The sequence below is a fragment of the Microcebus murinus genome, chromosome 12 (genome assembly GCF_040939455.1).
Source record: "Microcebus murinus isolate Inina chromosome 12, M.murinus_Inina_mat1.0, whole genome shotgun sequence".
Taxonomy (NCBI): domain Eukaryota; kingdom Metazoa; phylum Chordata; class Mammalia; order Primates; family Cheirogaleidae; genus Microcebus; species Microcebus murinus.
Window position 1 is genome coordinate 86,712,190 of NC_134115.1, and position 17,032 is coordinate 86,729,221.

General features: G+C 57.0%; 1 protein-coding gene across 1 annotated transcript in view; it reads right to left on the minus strand.

The window, feature by feature from the left end:
- Window positions 1–12,403, minus strand: part of EEIG1 (estrogen-induced osteoclastogenesis regulator 1) — a 34,219-nt gene extending 21,816 nt beyond the window's left edge. Inside the window, exon 1 of the mRNA XM_012772044.2 lies at window positions 11,868–12,403. Coding sequence (XP_012627498.1) covers window positions 11,868–12,013 — 146 coding nt within the window. The 5' untranslated portion in view covers window positions 12,014–12,403. The remainder of the gene's footprint in view (window positions 1–11,867) is intronic.
- Between the last annotated feature and the right edge of the window lie 4,629 nt (window positions 12,404–17,032).

A 17,032-nucleotide genomic window follows, 5' to 3' on the forward strand; every position in this document is an offset into this window, starting at 1 on the left:
GCTGGTGTCAGGGATCAAGTTAGGTCAACCAGGGTCAGGAGAAGAAGTGGGAAAATGCTCCCTAGAAAATAGGCCTTGCAAAAACTCCTAATATCAGCTCCCCACCTCCTGAACACCTGCTACACATCAGGCACTGAGCCAAGAGATCTCCTGCTGGACCTCCCAAGTCCACAGCCCAGCTCTAGGAGACGGGGACCATCATCCCCATCTCTCTTGTCACAGGCAAGGAAACTGAGGCCTAGAGCAGGGAAGTCACTGGTCCATGGTTTCCTGGCCTGGAGAAGAGTGTGATCTGAACCCACAGCTGTCTGACCCCACAGCCACAAGCTAGGCTCCCATGCCAGGGCCGGGCCAAGCCAGAGGCCCCAGAAATTCAAAACAAGACACAGTGTGCAGCACACTAGGCTGTGGTAACAACTTCCCCCACCCAGGACCCATGACAAACACAGAGCTGCGGGGCTGGCTCTACTCAGGATATAGGACTTCCCTTCCTATACCCACCAGACTCCCAGCAGGCCCACCTATGAGGCACGGGGAAGCAGAGAGACCACCGTTCAAGGCCAGGCTCTACCACTCTGGACATTTGACCTCTCTAGGCCTCAGTCACCACCCTGTCCCTGTCTTACTGGGTTGCTACAGGGCCTGACACATACATGGGAAACCCAGGCCTCCAGAAGTAACTGCAGAGAGGGACCTTGAGTTCCCCTCTGAGGCAGATGGTCCAGCAGGAAGCCAGGCACACAAAGCCCCTGCTCCAGCCCCTTGCCCACTTCTCTGTCCTAGGCCCATGGATCAGGACATTTCCCCAGGCCTTGAACCTGGCTGGGACACCCCGGCTGGGACGTCCAGGAAGGTGGATTGACAGGTGGCCCAGGCATGCCCAGGGCCACTCCTGGCTGACTCACACCTGGGTGGTGTCTGATTCACTCAAGGAGGAAGGGGAGAGAGGGGAGGGGGATCCCCACCCCTGGGGCCCAGCTCCTCGAGTGCCTAGGCTCGACTCATGAGGATGCCTCTGTCCTCTAGCTCCATCCAAGCCCATCCTGAGGGCACCCTACACGCTGTGGACTTCCTCTCCCCGGCCCAGGTCTTAGGCTCGTGTCTCACAGGGGACAAAGCTGCTAGAGGCAAGGCCTGTTTCACTCCCTGCTGCATCCCCTGTCCCAAGGAGACTCCTGGAACACAGCAGGTGCTCAATAAGCATCTGATGACTCAATGAGTGCCCTGTACACCCCTGTGCCCACAAGGGCTGCCCCTAAACCTCCTGTACCACCTCCAGGGAAGGGGCTGCCCAGCTGGGGCCAGGGGTCATTGCCACTGCTGGATCTGTCACCCAGGTGTTCCCACTGATCCATACAGCATTCCTTGTGGCTCCCTGGACTTTTGAGGTGACCAGGTGGTGGTAATGAGGAACTGCTCGGCCAGAGCCACTTTTCCTCCCAGCCCGTCACAGACTCAGACCTGTTTTTCCAGCCATCTTCAGCAGCTCCCCAAGATTCCAACCACAGGACCAAGGGCTCAGGGTCAGGAAAGACCACAAGGCCCTGACTCACTGGTCTCCACCTCCTCCCCAGACACCTGATTCTCTGCAGACTCACAGACCAACGCTGGGCTAATCCCTGCCTGTCATTCACTTACTCCACACAAACTTACTGAGCACTTACTACAAGCCAGGCCTGTATGGAACACTGAAGATATATCCAAAGCAGCCTGGGCCTTCGTCTTCCTTGCATCTAAGATGGGCCAGCTGTAACATGTGACTCCTCCTTAGCTGACAAAAAGCCCCTAGGAGCTGCTGCAGCCCAAGGTAAGGCCTTCTCTGGGCACTCAGGGAGAGCGTGGTCGGTCAAAGGCTCATCCGCAAAAAGAGGGTTCAGGGCCACAGCAGGAGGGGTGGTGACACCTCCCCTCCCCTGCTGTGCTCAGCCCTTTTCTGAGGGATGGACATGTCTAACAGTCTCCCCTGGCTCATGGGCCCCAGGCAGGGACCACAGTTGTCTCGATTGGGGCAGTGACCTGGTTCTAATCACACATGTTTCCTGAGTCAGTGAACCAGAGGAAGACAGAAGAGAAAGAGAGAGGGAGGAACGTGGACCTTTCCTCTCTTCTCCCACCCGAGTCCCTTCCAATAACAGCCCTGGATTAATGCCAACCACCGCCAGCCTTTACGGAGCCGTGCTCCTTGCCAGGGGCCAGGAAAGGAATGTACCAGGCATTAGCCCTTTTCACCTAAGCATCAAGGAGAAGCTTATTATCCCATTTCACAGACGAAGAAAGCAAGGATCAGAGAGATCCAGTCATCTGGCAGCGCAGGAGCCCTCCCTCCGTCTGAACTGCCAAGCCCACAGTCGAGCAGGCCCTGCTGGGGTTTGCAAGAGACAGAAGGAAAACCCCTAGCCAGAAAAGACGGCTGCAGCTGCCAAGATGAGTTACTGCCTTGTAAACAAGAGCGATGCTTATCAGGTCGGATGGCTCAGGCTGCCCCACCAAAAAGACCCAGGAAAAGATCCAAGGACCTCTTCCAGGCACACAAAAAGGTGCCTCATTTTTGTTAGAGGACTCTGGCGTCCATTCAGCACTGCCCAAAGGTGTGGGGCATCTCAAGGCTTGTTTCTGGCACAGAGACGTGCAGAGCTCACAGACACTCAGGGAGAACAAACCCATGAGAACAGCCCCAAGAAGCAGAACATTACAGGTCCCCAGAAACCCCTTCCAGACGCGATCCTCACCCTGACTTGTATCAGGATGTTTTCGAACTTTATATAAATGGCATCGTACACTCTTGGCTCTGACTTACTTTGCTCAATGTTTGTGAGGTTGGTCTTTGAGCAGCAGCCTGTTCACTCACTACCACATAGTACGCCTCAAGTTTTGTTTTGAATCATTCCATGATGACAGAGGTGGAAAGCTGCCCTTCTCAGCTGACAGTCACCTGCCCTTCCGCAACCTGGAGCCCCAATTAGCCACATTGCCGCTTTTGTGGTTCTAAAATACAAATATGACTTAGAGGCACACCCTGCTGTGGCTCCCACCCCCTACTCCAAGTGTTCTTCCCTGCTCAGAACTCGATCTTGCCATCCCTCCGTCTGGGCTGCTCTTCTCCTACCTGCCACCCACTAACCCTACTCCTCCCCTGGAACTGAGCCCAGCATCAGCTCCTCAGGGCCTGTACCCACAGCACTGATTGGATTCCTGTGCCTCCCCCACTGGAGAGGGCCATTCGGGGGTGGGGGCTGCATCCCCAGGGCCCAGCCTGGGACCTACACACAGAAGATGCCTAGGAACTGTCATTGAGCAACCAGGGGAAGACCAGCAGGAGCAGGGTACCGCAGGTGTGCTGCCCCCATGTCTGCAGAGAGTCCGGCTGCGCAAAGAGGAAGTGGTGGGAGGTGAGGGCACCTTGCGTGCGAAGAGAACCCAGACTTCCACCCTCCCCAAGCATGAGGCTGTGCACCTCCTCTCTCTGCGGGTTTAGTCTGTTTTTAGCTGCCAGATGCCTGACCCTGTGCTAAGCAAGAGCTCTAATCTCAGGTAGCCCTTCTCCTCCCGTGTGAACACCTCTATCTGATGAGGAGGAAGCTGAGGCTGAGAGGCCAAGGCCCTTCATGGTCAAGGAACAATTGAGCAGCTGCCAAGGTCCAACTGCAGAGCACAGAATCAGGCCCCAGCCCCCTCTCCCTCCTCACCACCATGCCATGAGCATCCCTCCTCCCCACCAGGGGTCCACCCAACCCAAGCCATCCATGCCTCCAGCTGCCTTTCAATTGCAGCCTCTGAGCCGGTGGCTGCGCCCAGCTGCCTGCTGTGCGAGTGAGGGCAGCTCCTGACACAGACTGATACCTCCCTCAGGCAGGGGAGGTCAGAGCCCGGTCTGGCAGCTGGTGGTGGCTGCCTCGAGGTCCAGTGCCAAGACTCACATAGGTTCAGAGCCAGGGAGAAAGAGTTCCAGCCCCAGGGCAGCACCAACCCACCACAGGAAGCACCAGGACTAAGATGCAATGATGCAACAGAGGCCAATAAGGGCCCACAGGCTGAGGAAAGAGCTAGACGTGGTCAGGGATTGCAGGGCCCTGAGATAAAGGTCCACAGATGGTGTATGAGGCCAAAAGAGGCCAGAGAATGCTTCCTGGAGGAGGTGGCTCTTGGGCTGAGCAGGAGTTCAGCAAGTCAAGAAGTGGGGGAAGGGAGCTTGAGGAAAAGGAAACTGCCGGAACAAAGGCACAGAAACCAGAAGGGCAAGGAACAGAAGTTGACATGAGGCCAAAAGGGGCAGGGCCCCCACCTGCCGAGGGGCCCCTGGCTCTCTCACCTGTGCCCCTGCCTACCAGCAAGCAGCCAGCCAGTGCCCTCCATCTCTGAGGACAGCTGTCTTCTGCATGCCAGGGTGGGTCCCAGAGCTGGCCCTGGAGAGGGCCCCTTCCTTGGCAGAAGCCTCCCCAGCGCAGGAGCGCTCCAGCTCTCACTGGCTCATAGCCAAGCACCCCCATGCAGGGCAGGTTCAAGCCAGCAGGGACAAGAAAGCACACAGACCCCACTGGGGACCGTGAGCTCAGATTCGAGGTGTGCTCTCAGCTGCTCCCATGCCTGCAGAGGGCAGAGAGGGAGAAGTACCCTGTCCTGGCAGCACCCCATCAGTGCTGGCCCACAGGGAAGCACCAGTGCCAGCTGCCACAGAGGGGCAACTTAGATGTGCCATTCAGCCCAGGGCCATGACTCAGCCAGGGGACGGAAGGATAGACTGTAGCAGATACAGCGTGTCTACGTGAGCCAGGAGCCGAGCTAGACGTCTGACAGGCATCGTCTCACCGCGTCCTCCCAAGTGCATCGCCAGGCAGGCACCAGCAGCCCCATTCACAGGGAAGGTCACAGAGACTCAGGGAAGTCACTTGCCCAAGGTCACACAGGCAGCAAGTGGCAGAGACAGGACGGAAAAGGACGGGAACATCTCCCCCAGGCCTGGGGGCAGGGGAAGAGCAGGGCAGAAACCAAGTAGGCAGAAAGCCCTCTATCAGCTCTGCCTCCCAACCACCAAAACACACTGGCTGGAGGGGCTGCGGGCTCAGGCGACATCGGGCAGGGTCCTGGTATAGGCAGCTCCCCGCCTGCATGTGAGAGCTTTTCCAAACCCCAGGTACCAAAAGAGGCTGAGCGAAAACCAACGGTTTGCCACCACAGCCCTCTGCAGACACCACGGCCAGGCAACGGCCAGGTAGCTTCAGGCCTTGCAGAGCCACCAACAGCAGTCTGACCTCGCAGGGAGCCAGCAGGCTGGGGTGGGGGTTGGGTAGAGGGGGCTGCGGGGGAGGCTGACAGGTCCCAGAGCACACCTGCAGCCCTGGGGCAAATCCTGTGACCCCACATCCAGAGTGCTTGCCAGGCAAGTGGATAATGAAGAGTTACACCACCCTCCCCACCCTACATTAGATCCCCGTCTCTTCTAAGCAAATCTGGTGCCTCCCTCCTCCTTAAACTTCCTGTGGCTCCCTTGGTGAGAAGGACGAATCTAAACTGGTTGTCTCAGGTAATACTGCCCAGCCCTAGCCACAGGCGAGTGACTGCAAGGTCACCACACGGCCATCACCAGTCTTCACACACCAAGTCCCTCAGCTCCTGAGGTCCCTTAGCAGACACAACAGTGGCCATCCCGATGCCCAAGCAGCAGCCGCACATGTGAGTCAGGACTCCCAGCTACTGAACAAGCATAGTTCAAAGGCACACACGGCCTCCCAGCCACCCCTGGGCAAGCAAGGCCCACAGGCACACGGTGAGGCTGCTGCTGAGAGCCCCTGGCCGGAGCACCTCCCAAGACAGAGCCTGAAGCGAGGAACAGGCCTCGAGGAACAGCCTGGCCCCAATGGGCCAGGTCACCGCAGGTCAGAGCCGCTGCCAGGCTGGCAGGCCGGGGCTGCCAGGGCGGCACCTGCCAATGGTGTGACCAGCTGGGAGAAAAGAGCAGACACCAAGGCCAGGCACACGCTGGGCAGCTTCAGGCCTCACCACGGCCACCAGAAGCAGTCTGACCTGGCAGGGAGCCAGCAGCTGGCCTGGTGCCACAGCCTTGCTGCCCAGGCTGGCCTCTGAGGCCTCCCGGCATGGCCCTGCCTGCTTCCCCTGCCAGGGCTTCTCTCCACAGGCCACGCTGCCTCCTTAACCCCCCACCCGCACACAGAAGGATTTCTCCAGGGGCCCGGGGACCAGGCTGGCCTGAGGAAACCGAAGGCAGCCACACCGGAGATCCAGGGCATGCAGTGGGGTTGGGGAGGAGGCTCAAGCGGGCAGCCCACGTAAGAGGCAGCTACACAGGCCCTAGAGTCAAACACTGCCACGCAGCACTGCTGTCAGATCTGCCAGCTTAAAAGAAACAGAAAGTCTGGATTATTACTCAATCAAAAACTAGGGAACACTTCAGGGGTGAACAAACCCTGGCTATATCTGGCCACTGTGCACCTTCTGAATGTCTACCTTCTGGCACCTACTAAATACTAGGCATGATGCTAGGCCTTCAGGATGAGGAAACCCACCTGCCCACTCTGCCTGCCAGCCCTCTCTCCAGTCTGCCCACTCCTCTGCCTGCCACCGGCCAGCCAGGCACAGTCAGCACTGCCCATCGGCCAACTCAACTGGCTCGAGTCAGGGCCCCTTGCACCTTCTCCGCCAGGCAGGGAGAGCCATCAATCCTAGTCGGCAAACCAGGCCTGTCACTGCCCCACCCATCTCTGCAAGACTCCCAGGCCAGGAACAGAGCAGCCTGGCCATCCACCACTTTACTTTCTCCATCCCCTCCCAGCTCCTCCCACATCCCAGCCACACCAGCCCCTTGCTGGGACCACTGGGAGCAAGTGCCTTCTGGCCAGGTGACTCTACTGCAAGAGCTTGTCCCAACCTTCTGCTAGTCCAATCCCCCTTGGCCTTCCTCCCAGGAAGGGTCGCTTCCTCAGGAAACCCTCCCTATCCCGAGATGGTGAGCTCCAGAAAGGCAAGGATATGCCCGGTCTGAGATGGGTGCTCAGTCAACAGCTGTCAAGCCAATGGGGATGCCTGAACAGAAAGGCCTCCCCAGCTGCTCTGCCAGGGTATAATGGGACCCAGGAGGACCTGCCCCAGATCTGCCGGGCCCCGAAGTTTCTATGATGCCCACCAGGCACACTGCCCCAACTCGGGGGTCCATCCCATGGCACCTCCACATACCACTGAGGGACAGAACTGTGTGTCCACCTCCTGCCCTCCTGCAGCTCCACACTGCCTAAGAGCAGGCCTCACAGGGTGGAGGATTCAAGTGGCATTGTGCAGCCTTCTCCCAGGAGGACGGGAGAGGGACTGGGGAAGCAGAGGCCTTGGCCAAGTGTAAGGAGTGTGTGGAAAGATCCAGCGGCTGGCCTCCCTGGGGACCGGGCCTGGCACAGGGCCTCCAGTCGCAGAGCCAACCTGCCCAAGGCCTTCTTTATGCTCAAGAAATCCCATACGTGGCTCTGAGGCTGCCCATCCTGGCTGGCACAAGGCTGTGCCCAGGGAAGGCAGACAGCACCTGTGTGGTGAGCAGCCACATGCTCTTCCAACAAAAAAAGTAAAAATCCCACTGACAGCCAACTGAGGACTCGAGGCTACCAAAGAAGAAAGGCCAGGGGAGGGGCCTCTCCAAGTCACAGTCTGCTGCTTGGACAGTCTGCACCAAGTACAGAGTAGGAGGAGCCCGCAGAGGCACCGTTCTCTCCCTCTGGCCCAGCCTGCATCTTTCGTCCAAAGAAGGGTACTGAGGCACAGGGGCACAGGTCAGGGTCAGATCAGAGTCTGCCTAGCTATGCCATTAACTCCTCCTATGAAGTGGCCCTGGTAAGTCACTTCTGTGCCCCAGGCCTCAGTTTCTCCATCCACTGGCTGAGGAAATGCTCTCTGCCTATCTCCTCCAGAGAGGACTTGCTGCGAGGTAAGTGAGCGCCTCCCTTGCGCTGCCTTCCCCTGGCACTGCCAGCCACGAGTGTGAGGCAGGCCACAGGACTGGTGCCAGCTGGGAGTAGAGACCTCTCGGAATGTTTGGGATTCTTCCTGCTGGAGGGCCGCCTTGGACAAGCTGGCTGCTCCCCAACTTGACTAGGACTTTTGCATCCCTTCCGGGTCCACCAGGAAAGCCTCCCAGACGTCACTTGAATATGTCCACCTGGAAGGCTTCTGGGCAGGAACCTTGGCAAATGCTTGCAGTGCCCCAGTGCCAGCCCAGGTCTAGTCCCAAATCCACAGCAGTGACTTCAGCTCCATCCCACCTTATGGCCCTGGGGACCCTTTTCTTTGGACTTCACAAAGCCCAGTACAGCGCCTCCAAATTATCCAGCTCTGGACTTTCCTGTCCTACCCAACGTGTCGACAGGAACCTTCTTCAAATGTGTGGGGGTGTCACACGGTTCTGTGGCTGCTTTCAACACACTGCCATCAAGGCAAGGCACGCTTTGGAGCTGGACCTGCCCAAATTCAAATCATATCTCTGCTACTACCTAGCTGAGCAGCACGGGCCCAGTCACTTCTGCTCTCCTGACCCTGGTCCCTCATCTTGAGTGGTGGACCATCATCAGCCCACAGATATGTGGTTGAAGGCACTCCAGTGATCATGCATTTAGATGCTCAATAAGTCCCTGGCATGCAGTAAGTGCACAATCAAAGGTGGTTTAAAACCATAATGATAAAAGCCTTAACTTCCCAATTCCACCCGGTGACCTCTGGTATGTGGCTTCACCTCTCTGGCCTAGATGCTTCTCCGGATGACCAAAGAGGATTAATGGAAATGCCATTCACAAAACGCTCAGCATGGTGCCTGGCACATAGTACGGCCACTCAGAACACAGTAGCTGCAAGGATTACTATTTGTAGGGAAGCCCCAGAAAGATGAAGCTAAGGAACAGCCCGACATACCACCTGTTCTACCTGCTCGAATTGGGTCAAGCAAGCTGTGTACCCAGCTGTTGCCAAGGCGCCCAACACACAGGGAAACATTCCAGCTAGGAGGGCGGGTGCTGCAGGGGTGGGGCCTTGGGCCTGCCTTACTCTGACATGGCCCATGCTGCCACCCAGAACTCTGGGCCATCTCAGGGGTCTCTGGGGTTGGGGGAGATAGCTACAGGCCCAGATCCCGTAGCTATCTCCAGGATCTAACTAGGTCAATGCCCCCAGGTCCTACCAAAACTTGAAAACAATGGGGCCTTGGCTATCTGGAGAGGTAAGGCTGTGAGGTGGGGCTCCTAGGCTGCAGACCAGAGTGGGTGGAGTGGAGGTAGAGGCAGTAGGAACCCAGAAACCCCAAAACCCCCATCTACTGCGCAAAAGCCCAACAAAAGGCATAGTAGCTCTAAGCTGGCTTCAAGTTCCAACGTCACTCCAGCCACACCTGCACAGCAGCAAACAGGTACCCAGGGCCTAGTAAGTGCTCACCTTTGTTGGGGTGGGGGCTCAATGTCAGTTCCTCCCTCCCCAGCCCCACTCAGGTTCCATCCAGGATGAGATCTGGGAAAGGTTGTTTGGGCTCAGCTTGATTCGGGGAATCTGAGTCCCCTTTCCAAGAAGGAAGAAGGGAAAACAGAGGTGAAATCCAGTGTGGGCTAAGACCTGGAACTTTCCAGACTTTCCTGGATGACAGAGCAGGTTTAGGGCAATGGAAAGGCCAACAGGTAGGGTGGTGACAGTGGCTCCAGGGCCTGGAAAGCCAGGCAAGACCTCGGTCTAGGCCTCAATATCAATTCTTTGGTGGGATCGAAGACCCTGTCTCCACTCCCAGCTCACATGTTGGCCCCCTGCTGACTCAACCTGGTCCCCCCAAGACCCAGGAGGGGCTGGGACCTGGGCATTTCTGCCCATAGTAACCATAACTGCTGCAGCGATTTCCCTGGGCCAGACCTGGTGCATACATTATCCATTCCCCCTCGCAACCCTAGAGGTGGGCATGACTTCCCATTCTACAGAGGAGGAAACAGAGGCTCAGGAAGAGGCACAACAGGATAGTTGTCAAAAGTACCTCCTGAGCCAGGCACAGTGGCTCACACCTGTAATCCCAGCACATTAGGAGGCCTTGGCAGGAGGGTCACTTGATGCCAGGAGTTTGAGACTAGCCTGGGCAACAGTGAAACCTGGTCTCTACAAAAAAACCACAAACGTTAGCCAGGAGTGGTGGCGTGTGCTAGTAGCCCCAGTTTCTCGGGAGGCTGAGGCAGGAGGATCCTTGAATCTGAGAGTTTAAAGTTGCAGTGGGCTAGGATGACACCACTGTGCTGTAATCCAGGCAACAGAGCAAGACTCTAGTCTCAATTAAAAAAGCACATCCTGAGTTTGAATCTGGGCTCCACTATATCAAATGAGGCAAATTGCTCCCTCACTGAGCCTGTTTCCACCTCTGTAAAGTGGGGATAATAATCCTATGGGCCACCCCACCACCATGACATAGTCAAACGGTTAAGTGAAAGATGCCAGTAAAATGAAGCACAGCACCAATAATAGCTGATTCTTGAGATCAGAGAGGTTAGGTAACCCAACCAATGTCACCCAGATAGTGAGCAGCCAACTCCAGGCCCTAGTTCAGAGCACAGCCCTCTCTCCCTGAAACCTTAGGCTTCTATGTGGGTGGCTATGGGATCACAGGCTTCCCAGGCAATCAAGGATGGCCCACCACCCCCACCACAAGGGGTAGCCCTTGTCCAAATTCCTCAGATAAGCAGCTCCCAGCAGAGCCAGTGCACAGAAAAGGCACCCCACCCTGTCCGCACCGGAGATTCCTAAATCTGGGTTAGGCTGTGCAGCTTTCCTCCCTTCCCCTCCTCCCAGCACAGCATTCGACCTCTGGATTCATCCAACAGGTCTCCATACTGGCCGAGTTAAGTTAACAACTGCCTCCTTCGAAGTCCCTGGCAAGACGCTTCTTTCCGGGCCTGGGTGTCCATTTGTGACACACACCCCCACTCAGAAGGGTGAGGCAGCTCTGGCTAACTGGGCTCACAGGCAGGCCTGAGGAGCAAAGGCAGAGCAGGACAGGGAAGCAGCGTGCCCCAGGCCTTGCCCACATTCTAGCTACTTGAGGCTTCTCCACGACTCTGACAGAGAGACCTGCATCAGGCCCGTTTTCCAGAAGAGGACACAGAAGCCCAGAAAGTAACAGAGCCAGAATTCCCACCCCCATGTGTCAGACGCCAAGGCTCTCTCCAGACAGGCCCAGTCAGTGAGGGGCAGCCTGGGAACTCAGCAATAAGCTGGGCAGCTGGACCTGCCAACATGGAGATGAACACAAAACCAAACTCAACGGAGCCTCTTACAGAGAGGGCAGCAGCCTCCAGGACAAGGACATTTGCAATGCAAAGCAGCCCAGCTCCAGCCAGAAGAGGACAGTCACTCAGAGGGGGCTGGGTAAGCCAAAATCCAACTGCTTCCCTCCAGCCAGACTGAGGAATGCCTGGGACCTGGCCTTCCCAAGCATCAGGGAGTACCAGAGAACCAGTGGCAGGTCTGGGCTCTAAATCTTAACAGCCCGGGTGGCCAGCTAGGGTGCAAGGTGGCCTGGAACACCCTTCCCCTACTCACCCCGGGACCAAAGCACAAAAACCCCTAGGCTCTATGTGCAAGTCCGCAAAATGGGCGGAATGGGCCTACTGAGGGTAGCATGCAGGGCCCCAAGAGGGTTGCTGCAAGAAGAGACCCCCAGGTATCCAGCTGGTCACCTGCAGAAGGGTGCCTGGCACCCTGCCACCTTCCTCAGGCCCAGTCCTGCCTTGTGCAAACTTGCCCCAGACAAACATAATCCCCCGGATTCTCCTGGCCCAAGGGGTGCTTCCACACTTGCCAAGTGACTACATCTCGCTCATGATCCCCCTCTCCTGCGAGAATGCCCCAGCTCCTACCTTGACGACAAGCTGACAAAATCCCCGCCATCCAGCAGCCGGACCTTGCAGAAGAGGACCCCGTTCACAAAGGGGACTGCAGTCAGCTCCTCCAGGGTGAAAGTGGTTTGGAATTTGAATTTCTTCTTCTTCATCAAGAAAGCCATGAGCGAGTTCCCTGAGTCTGAAGCCCAGAAGGCCAAAAAAAGGGGGGCCAGAAATCCCCAGGATTCCTTTCCCTACACCACACCCCCTCCTCAAAACACCAGAGCCGGATCCCGCCCAGATGGTGGCGGAGGCGGCGGAGCAGGCGGGGATCTGAGTCCGGAGCCCCAGGTCTGAGCGACCAGTCCAGTTCGCGGGCCGGCTGGCTTCACCCTCGGGGAGTCGGGGCTCGGAGGGGTTCGGAGCGGCCGGGGGCTTCACCGGCATGTAAACAGCGGCGCATGGCCCGGAAGGCAAGTGTAGGGGCGGCGGGCTGCGCGCGAGCGGCCGCGCTGGCGGGCAGCATCCCGAGCCGCGGTCCCCGGGGGCTCACGCCGCGCGGCCGGGCGCGGCGGGCGAACCGGTGAGACTGAGGGCGGCGGGCGGCCCCGCCCCCGCCCCGCTGGCGGCCGGGGGAGGTGCCCTCGCCGCGCACACGCCCCCGCACGGGTGCCCCGCGGCCCGCGCAGGTGAGGCGGAGGGCACCCCAGCGGCGGCCGGCAGCTCTGGGGGCCTCTTCGGGCGGTGCGTCGGGACACCGCGAGCCGGGAACGTCCGGCCACGGGCCTCCTCCGGGCGGGCACCGGGCCGGCCCCGGGCAGCGGGGGCGCCGCCTCCTCCTCGGTCCTAGGACCCGCGCCGCGGGCCCCGGCGGAGCTGAGGCGCCCTCTGGCCCGGCCAGTGGCGCCCGCCTCACCCGCCGCCTCTGCCCAGCACCCCGCGAGCAGCAGCGCCGCCGCCTGCGCCCCCGACGCGGCCGCCTGAGCCCGACGCAGCGCAGCGCCGCTCCGAGAATGCCCAGGCCCCGCGCGGCCGCCCGCGGAGCCGCCGCCGAGAGCGGCAGGGGCGGGGCGCCGGCGGCCCGGCCCGCCCGCGATTGGGCGGCCCGGCGGGGCGGGCGCGGAGCGCAATTGGCGGACGGCGGCGTGGGGCGGGACTCGGGGAGGCGGAGGCAGCTCGGGGAGCTCGGATTGGTGCGCCGCGCGGCCGGGCCCGCCTCCTCGGGTAGGGCGGAGCCGAGGGAAAGGGAGAGGGGCCCCGGGAAGGCAGTGGGAGGTCGCGGGGTGGGGAGCCGAGGCTGGCAGGGCAGGGACGAGAGCGGGAGCAGAAGAAAAGAAGAAACAATGACGAGGAGAAACAATTTGAAAACTATGGCTGGAATGGCCTAACAGGGTCCCGCCAGACTTGAGCTCGGTAAACATTAAATCAGACCGGGAAGATCCTGAGTCCCATTTCTCAGAAAACTGACACCCAGAGACAAGACCCAAGCAGGTCTTTCGCCTCCAAATCTGTAGTTCTCCTCGGCATTGAGGAGTGCCTGGAAGCCTTCGCCTGAGGAGGTGACTTGGACCAGTTCATCACGCGCCTTGTGACCCAGCTTGTATCGTTCCAAGCTGTTATCTAAGCCTTTTGTTGTCGTTGAGTTTCTTGCCTAGTTAAGGTTTGTCTCGACGACTAGTTTAACTGCTGTGGACGCAGAGACCAGTTAGTGAGCCTCTCACCTCCCAGGCCCCTCGGCATATTGCAGTTCATTCATCCAGTATCCAACTGTTCAGGGGCAATCTGCTCTGAGCCAGGCTGGGACCCAGCAGGGAACCTGGTGGGTTTGCCCTCTGCAACCACACCAAGCTCAAGGCCAGGTGGAGAAGCAGACAGGCACACAGCGGCAAACCTGGTGGGTAGGATCTATAAAAGGAGACATACAGGGGACTGGGGGAGCTCAAAGGAGGCATTTGCCATAGGGGACTCAGAGGCTTCTGGAACAAAGTAACCCAAGCCACCACCTGACTCAGGGATGCATGCCCTGAGTCAGGCAGGGTCCAGGCAGAGGGAGCTGCCAGAGACCTGGTGGCTAGAGAGCTCGGTGCCCACAGAAAGTATCTAGCATCTCCGACTGGCTGCATCGTGGTGAATTGAAAGAGAAGCAAGAGATGGGACTGGAAAGGCTAGATCTCACAGAGTCTTGTAGACCAGAGTAAAGAGGAAACCACTGACACATATTGAGATAGAGAGTGAGCTCCTCAGATTTGCTTTTTGACATAAGAAGCTTGCTCTGGCTGCAGGTTAGGAGGGGAGAATATGGGAAAGAGGTGGATGAGGGGCCTGTCATGATGGTCCAACAAGAGGTGATGACAGCAGGACCTCAGCATTGGGGGGAAAATGAGAGGATAGGTCTGAGGCATCAAGAGACAGATTTGACTTTGGGCTTGGGGATGAGCTAGGTGTGGACTTGTGAGTGTGATTTCTGATTTTTTCCTGCTTCCCAGTCATAACATAGGTAGCAATCCATGCTCTCTCCAGTTTACCCCATAATTTAGAAAACACAATTAGATTGGAGAAAAATGATAATAGCAGCTCCCAGTGCCACGATGTGTTCCCTTTTATGGATAGGGAAGTTAAGGCCTAGAGGACTTAGAACACTTAACTGGGATCTTGACCCTGAAGCACAGGCTCAAAGAGTGCTAAGCTTTGCTACCCACACTATGGGGTGTGTTCTCACTAATGGCTGGGCCGGCTCTGTGAGGGAAGAGGCTGTGGCTGCCTGATCCCAGGAAGGGATTTCAGAGGAGGGAGCCAGTCAAGGACAACCCAAGGCCTGGCTGGCTCCTCAGCTGTGGACATGAGTAACCTCAGGCCACTCCAGCAGGAAGCAGAGTGGGCCTGACTGCCAGGCTTAGCCCAGGCCAGGTGTTTATCTCCTTGTGCCCTGGGAACCCAGAAAGTTTCCCTTCCCTTTCCCAGATAGTGCCCGGGGAAGAGAGAGAACATTGCACCAAGACAGGATGCTAGATTGGGGTCAGGCGAGTCCGAGCTAGAATCCTGGCTCTGCTGTGTATTGCAAGTGTGGGCCTGGTTCAGGATTTCCACATGGGGAGGGTGTTCACTCAGGTGTTCCTAGGACCACTTGCCCTGGAACCAACAGCTAAGATCAAAATCTGGCTGACTCCCCATTGCCACCTGTACCGCACAAACTTTTGGGTGTAGTTTTGTATGCATGGAAAGAAATCTTGAAGGACACATCATAAACATTCCCATCTCTGAGCCGTAGTTTCTTCATCTGTAAGATGGAAATAAGAATATCAACTTTGGCTGGGTGCAGTGGCTCACACCTGTAATCTCAGCACTTTGGGAGGCTGAGGTAGGATGATCACCTGAGGCCAGGAGTTTGAGACCAGCCTGGGCAACATAGCAAGACACTGACTCTAAAAAAAAAAAAAAATAGCCGTGAGTGGTGGCACATATCTGCAGCTGCTCCCAGCTACTCGGGAGGCTGAGGTAGGAGGATGACTTGAGCCTAGGAGTTTGGGGCTGTATGCACCATTGCACTCCAACCTGGGTGACAGAATAAGACCCTGTCTCAAAAACAAAAAAAAAAACTCAACCTTTCTAGAATGTTGTGAGGACTTCAAGAGGCTGTACCTATGAATGGCTCAGGCCTGGCAGGACATGGGGGACTGAGCGAGTGGTCAGCAGGGGCTCTAGGCCAGCACTTTCACTCTTCTCCAGCCCCCCCAAATTCTCAAGCATGGCCTGTCCCCCCAACATATAAGGAGCCCAATACCAGACAAGATAATTTCCCATAGGTGGTCTGGAGAAAAAGCAGAGGGAAATGTGTGAGAAGATGATTGGGCTGGGGTTGTGATTCAGATGGGGTGGTCAAGGAAGGCCTCTATGGGGTGTCATCTCAGCCAAGACCTAAATAATAAGGACAACCCAGGCACAGGAAGCTCTGGGGGGCAGAGGCATGAGCTGGCATGTTTGGGGGACTCCATGTGACCAGAATGAGTGAGTAGCCAGGCCAGAGAGAGGCACCAGGGTAGTCAGGGGCCTGCTCACATGAGCCCTTGTGGGCCTTGGAGGAGCTTAGTTTACAGCCCAAAGGGACACCACTGGAGGATATGGGCAGAGAAGGGACAAGGTCTAAAATACATGTTTTCAAAAGCTCCCTCTGGCTGCTGTGTAGAGAATGGATGGATTGTGAGAGGGCAAGAACAGAAGCAGGCAGGCAGGTGAGGAGGCTGTCACAGCAACCCAGCAGGAGTCTCTGATGACTCTGACCAGGGCAGAGACAGAGCAATGGGAAGAGGAAGGAGACCCATCTCAGAGGAAGCACTCACAGCACTTGCCGAGCAACGATAATGGCTACTCAGCGTCGTCAGGGCTAAAGAGTCCAAGAAGGATTTACAACCTTTTTGAATATTCCCAGTGTTTTGAATCTGATCGAATGCCACAAGGTTCTTGAAGTTGGGGGGTAAGTGAGCATAAGCACTGGATTAGGGCTAGAAAGGAATGCAGGGATTTAGTGTGACTGCAGCCTCCGGAACACAGTCACAGCTGGAGAAAGTGGAAGGGCCTCGAAGAATCCTCACCTTCCCAGGCCCAGCATCGACTCTTGTCATGCTGCTTACTTATCGCTCTCTCCCTTGGAGCATGAGCTTCCCAGGGTCAGACACCTCTCCATGGTGTATGGTGTCCCCATGTCCTGTCCAGGCCCCCTGACATGTGATAGATATTCCATAAATGATTGTCAAGGGAGTGCACGTGTGGCTGCATAGCTGAGTACATATATACATGGTGGTTGTATGTATGTATGTACATATGCATGGATGGATGACTGTAAATTTAACCACATAACCCCCTACTTTAAACATGCTCAATATTGCTAATATTGAGTTGTCAAAATTCAATGTGCACTATTCCCTTTAACAGAAATTACCCAATAGCTATATTCACACACATGTGTGAAGATACATGTACAAAATGTTCCCTGCACCACAGTATATTATAAGAAAATAGGCCGGGCGCGGTGGCTCACGCCTGTAATCCTAGCACTCTGGGAGGCCGAGGCGGGCGGATTGCTCGAGGTCAGGAGTTCGAAACCAGCCTGAGCAAGAGTGAGACCCCGTCTCTACTATAAATAGAAAGAAATTAATTGGCCAACTAATATATATAAAAAATTAGCCGGGCATGGTGGCGAATGC